We start from the raw sequence: 6,045 nt of genomic DNA, 5'->3' as shown, positions 1-6,045 counted from the left end.
AATGTCCATCCCTGCAGACAACCATTCGGTTTATAAAACTTTATTCAGGAGCCTACTTAGTTTGCATTACATGGCTCGCTAGTTATTATGCATTTTTCTACTTTTAAAAGTAAATACTACTCACTTTAGAAATGTTACTTGCAAGCTCATTGTTTCCTGTAAGTTTGTGGTGCACTTCCTGGGCTTAGTTTCTCCCTGTTTGTTATTTTAAATATTAACATATGAGCGTATTATTTTGAGATGAGAGATTGTATGCACGTTTTGTGGTGAATTTATGAATGTCATTTCATTGATTATTAGTTAAATACTCTGATGTATTTTAAAAATATAATGTCACCTCTCTGTAGAAGTGAATTGGAATGACCCAATCCAGGTAGGGGTGCTGACCAACTGGTATTTATGACAGCTGGTTTAAGATATTCAGGGGTAGAAGAAGGGACTAGCTTGCTGATTGTTATAAAACACCTGACTTCACCTGACAGAATGTTGTCGAGTGCATTCCTCCCCTGGACTTGAAACGTTATAACAACATTGTAAGTCCTCATCTTCCTCATCATCATCATTGGAGTTGAAAGGCAATATCTTGTGGTTTCAGGGGAGCCCTGTTGGTGAATGTATTCAGTGATGCCTTTATTCCTTTTAGGACTATAAACAAACAAGACATGTTTTAGTGGCACGTGCGCAGGAGTTATTAACAAAAGTCTAAAATGCTCTCTTCTGTTTATGTTAAAAGTGAATATCTTAAATAAACAGGCTCCATGTAAATAAATATCTGCACAAGAGTGGAGACACCATGGGAGTTTCTGTATCTGGAACCAGAGCACTAATTGCGCTGAGGAGCAGATAGGATTACTGACTGATTCTACGTTTCGGCAGGCTGACATAATGCAAACAAACAATTTTACAACATCCAGAGTCCCCCTTCCACTTAAGCAACCCGCTATAGGCATAGAAAATGAGAGAGGGAGAGAGAAATAAAACACATGTTGCACACACACTTTACAACCAAAATCAAATTTCCACAACTTTACAAATCCAAATAAACAACCAAACGACATGGGTTCGTTCACAAGGGACTGTGAATGACCAAGCCACTCCCACTGTACACCGACTTTATCATGGAGATCTCTAGGTGAGACATAAATATGTATGTGTTTTAAGGGAGATATAAATATGATTTATCTATGGAAAAGTGTATGGTGAGCTTGGGTGAGGAAATAGGCTACTTATTCGATTTTATATGATAATTTTGACCACTGCTTTTATCTCCAGCGCTGTCATTAGAAAAATATAATCATCCTCAACGGTTGCGGCAGTGCAATTGTTTCAACCATTTCTTGGGTTCCAGATGTCCTCCAGAAAAAGGCACACGTTGTAATGTAAGTTCCTGGGCTGCTGTCTCCCCCTATGGGCATATGTTATCATGGCATGCAAGTGACCAACATTTAATTTTGCCCTCTATCCCTCTCTTCAAACCAAACGGTAAAGACTGTATGGCAATTTTGAACCAGTAAAATAATAATTGGTTTGGTATGGATCGAATAAATTGTATTTTATATCTTTGTAATTTATCTGAAGTGGCCTTTGTTTGTCGCACATAATAGCCGTAGGGCATGTTCACTACAGACCCTCCTTCATTGTATGAAAGTATGACTTTCGATATGGGATTTCGCATGCAGACAAATGCATTCATAATTAAAACATTATTGGTAGGCCTATTACCATTAGGCTATTTCATCCTCAATGTTTTTTTGTCGTCAGGTATTTGCTTTTTTTCAGTTTTCACTGGTTTAACTTTGAAGGTGTGAGTAAAACTCTCAAATAGTCTATGATTTAAGAATATAAAAACATATCTTTGTAAACCTAAATCAATTTCAGTAAGTGAATTATTATACCTACATCAATATTGTACACCAAATGTAAAAATGTCTATGCATATGCTGTGTGTGTAGGGGAGGGGGGCCGAAGGGATCAAATTCCTTCAGTTCGTTATGCTCTGTCGACCAATCACATTCGGGTATTCTCGGGTATTCTGTAGCTGCACGGTAACTCACTTATAAAGTCCGCTTGCAAAGGACTTCAGTTCAAAGTACGCACACGTTTTGGAGATACTATTTGGAGACAGACTAGAGCACTTTCTCTTTTTACCTGAAAAAAGTTACAGAAAATCATCAGCTGTTGCTCGAGTGTGGAGACGCCTGCAAACAAGACTAGGTTATTATACAATATTTTAGAAAGGCATATGCATAAAGACATTCTCTCTCCAAAAGGCTTTGTGCAGTTGACTGCCTCTTTGCAGGAGCAAATAGCGTCTACTGTTACTTTTTATCCACTTTTGGACATTTTAAATACTTTGGTCAAGATTTTCCTCGTGTGTAAAGCATCTCTAGGGATCTCACCCTCAAGAGCCGTACTTTCATATTTTGTGCGTAATTGTTCGACAACATTTTTCGTATGAATCTACTCGACCCCTTCCTGAAAATGACAGACGAACAAGACAAATGTCTCTCTGACGCACCGAGCCCGAGCATGTCCGAGGACTCTGCGGGATCCCCGTGCCCTTCCGGCTCTGGCTCAGACACCGAGAACACCAGACCTTCAGAGAACGGTCTGCTGATGGGTCCGGACGGCCCCCTCGTCGAGTTCAAGAAGGACGACGATGACAAGTTCCCCGTGTGCATCCGCGACGCGGTGTCCCAGGTACTGAAGGGCTACGACTGGACCCTGGTGCCAATGCCAGTCCGAGTGAACGGATCTAGTAAGAACAAGCCCCACGTCAAGAGACCGATGAACGCTTTTATGGTTTGGGCGCAAGCCGCTCGGAGAAAGCTGGCTGATCAGTATCCTCATCTGCATAACGCGGAGCTGAGCAAAACTCTGGGGAAACTATGGAGGTGAGTCTCACTCCTCTCTGTCATGACTTCTAAATGTTTATTTCGAGTGGCAGCGCGTTTGTGGTCTTATTACTGAAACGAGTTTTATTTCATAGGCTACTCAATTCTACTTTTACTCATGCATTTTACTCGATACTGTGATCTTGCATCATTTAACCTTTGTAGTAAACATCATTTAACCTTTGTAGTAAACTATTTGGTTGTCAATTGAATATTTGATTTACTCATGTATCCATTTGCCTTTTACGCACAGGCTACTCAATGAGGGAGAGAAGCGTCCGTTCGTGGAGGAGGCAGAACGCTTGAGGGTACAGCACAAGAAAGACCACCCCGACTACAAGTACCAGCCCCGGCGGAGGAAGTCCATGAAGAACGGACAAAGCGAGTCTGAGGACGGCAGCGAGCAGACGCACATATCGCCAGGAGCGATCTTCAAGGCGCTCCAACAAGCTGACTCTCCAGCCTCTAGCATAGGAGAAGTGCACTCCCCCGGAGAACACTCAGGTAAGAAGAGAGAAAATGTGTAGTGCCTATTGCATTGGTCTGATTCAGCATGTGTTCATCAATGTATATAAAGTATTTGACACGTTTAATGCTGCTAGACTTTTTATAAGAATAAACCTGTATGAAATAGATTTTTTGAACAGCTGATGACTGATACTATCAGACATCTTCTCTGTTAGTTTAACTTGATGTCTAGACTAATTTCTTATTTCACTCATGCTTTACCACTTGTAAAGCTCTTATTTTTACTTTTAAATTAAATCAATGGGTCTGCTCTTGCTCTGAGATTTGCATTACAGAAATATGTATTCTATATGTAACCCACCCTCTCTCTCTCAGGCCAGTCCCAAGGGCCCCCCACCCCTCCCACCACTCCTAAGACCGACATCCAGGTGGGAAAGGTGGACCTGAAGCGCGAGGGTCGCCCCTTACAGGAAGGCACGGGCCGCCAGCTCAACATCGACTTCCGGGATGTGGATATCGGCGAGCTGAGCAGCGACGTCATCTCCCACATCGATACCTTCGATGTCAACGAGTTCGACCAGTACCTGCCCCCCAATGGTCACCCAGGCGCTCCTGGCACTGCTGCTGGCCAGGTCTCCTACAACGGTACCTATGGCATCAGCAGCTCCGCAGTCAGCCAGGCAGCAGGGGGCACCGCAGGGCACAGCTGGATGACCAAGAGCCAGAGTCAGCAGCAGCACTCCCTGACCACGCTGGGTAGTGGAGGGGAGCAGGGTCAGAACCAGAGGACCACCACACACATCAAGACAGAGCAGCTGAGCCCCAGCCACTACAACGATCAGCAGAACTCCTCCCCTCCACAGCACGTCACCTATGGCTCCTTCAACCTGCAACACTACAGCTCTTCCTCCTACCCCTCCATCACCCGTGCCCAGTATGACTTTTCTGACCACCAGGGTGGCACCAACTCCTACTACAGCCACGCAGCCGGGGGCCAGGGCTCAGGGCTCTACTCCTTCAGCAGCTACATGAGCCCCAGCCAGAGGCCCATGTACACCCCCATCGCAGACACAACCGGGGTGCCCTCTGTGCCACAGACCCACAGTCCCCAGCATCACTGGGACCAGCAGCCAGTGTACACACAGCTCTCCCGGCCCTGAGGACACAGTCATCTACACACAGACTTACATAGACTGATAGACATGCCCATCTTGCAGAGCGAGACTTTGTCACAACATTCCAACATCTAGCTCCCAGCAAACAGACACTTGAATTTACAACAGAGGAAGAAGACGACGAAGAAGAAGGAGGAAAGCTGGAATTGAGAGAACTGAAATTAGATCAGAATGGCTCACAACGTGCCTTTTTTTGTGTATTGATTAAACATATTTTGAGCATTGAGAAATCCTCTGTGAGGACTGATTAAATTGTTGATATTTTTAGTAGGTACTGTGTATGTTTTCTTACCTTTTTTACTCTGGCAGTTTGCTATTCTGGGGATTTTAAACACGTATTTGCAGAGAAAAAGCTTTATTTTTATCCAGTTCAGCAGTAAACCACAGTAGTGCAGTTATCTATTCTATGGCCTCAATTCTCTGGAGGAATTTTTTACAGGCAGTCAATCTCTATCCTTTTTTGGTTGTGTTGGTTTTTCTTTGTCTTCCTGCAGTGCATTGTGCTTATATGTGCTGTGCCATCCAACAAAATAAATTACATTTGTATTTGTGCAGTTTAGGGTTTCTCCATCAATGATTTATTATGATTATAGCACATTCTTCGATGAAAGAGAGGCATGCTGTGAATGGCAAGGGAAGAAGTTTGGACATTATGGTTTTGTGCAGGAGATTCCAGCCTTTTGCACCATTAGTGCCTAGCATATCAGAGGTTGGGTGATAGGATGTGTGTGTGTGTCAGAGTGTGTGTGCTACAGCACATACTATAGAAGAGAGAAGCCACAGCTGAGAATATACTTACCATCTGACAGCATGTGTTTGACAGCCACAGGAAGTGCCCTTTGACCTCTCGGGCGCCCCCTGCAGTCCACCATCACGCCAGTGTCGTTTTACAGCCCCCTGCCTGATCCACCTCTCATCCCCTCCCAACCCCTCAGTCTTAACCCTTTAATTTATTTATTAGCTTTATTTTATTTTCAAAGTAATTATTATTTAGCATTTTATTCTTTATTTTATATTTTATACAACTAAATAATTTGTCTTCAAAAAAAGTTACCTTCTGGATATTAAATGTCATATAAACCGGTCTTTTTAGCCGAGGGGGGTACTTTAAAAATGATACAAACTGTAATCATCATGCTTTATTTATCGTATGTAAATGTTTCTATTTTAAATGTTTAATTTGTCATTTTTTGCTATCTAGTTGTGTACGAATTATTGTTAATTGTGAAGTTTGGATTCTAAACTGGAAATACGTTTTGATCATAATGACAAAGTTTTACAATTAGTTATGTTTACGCTGTGGCTAATATGTTTGTGTTATTAGAGGTACCAGCATCCCTGTCTTCTCTAAGGACATGTTTTTGTTTTTGTTTCTTTACATCCTGACACATACAGTACTATTTCAGTACTGATGTTTCTTTCTGATGCATCTGAACAAATTGTCATTTTCTTCAGCTAGCTTAACATGTTACTGTACTGTCTTAAAAAGAAGCTTAACTTTTGTATTG

At 42.5% G+C, this 6,045-nt stretch overlaps 1 protein-coding gene across 1 annotated transcript; it reads left to right on the top strand.

Moving 5' to 3' along the window:
• Positions 1-2,107: 2,107 nt before the first annotated feature.
• Positions 2,108-5,094, top strand: LOC311100791 (transcription factor Sox-9-A-like). The gene is made up of 3 exons (XM_084141753.1): positions 2,108-2,894; positions 3,148-3,398; positions 3,738-5,094. Exons 1-3 carry the CDS (start codon positions 2,455-2,457, stop codon positions 4,520-4,522), a joined length of 1,476 nt encoding a protein of 491 aa, XP_083997879.1. The 5' UTR covers positions 2,108-2,454; the 3' UTR covers positions 4,523-5,094.
• Positions 5,095-6,045: the final 951 nt, after the last annotated feature.

Source organism: Coregonus lavaretus (genome assembly GCF_964263955.1).
Source record: "Coregonus lavaretus genome assembly, chromosome: 25".
Lineage (NCBI taxonomy): Eukaryota > Metazoa > Chordata > Actinopteri > Salmoniformes > Salmonidae > Coregonus > Coregonus lavaretus.
This window is presented reverse-complemented; position numbering and strand designations above follow the sequence as displayed.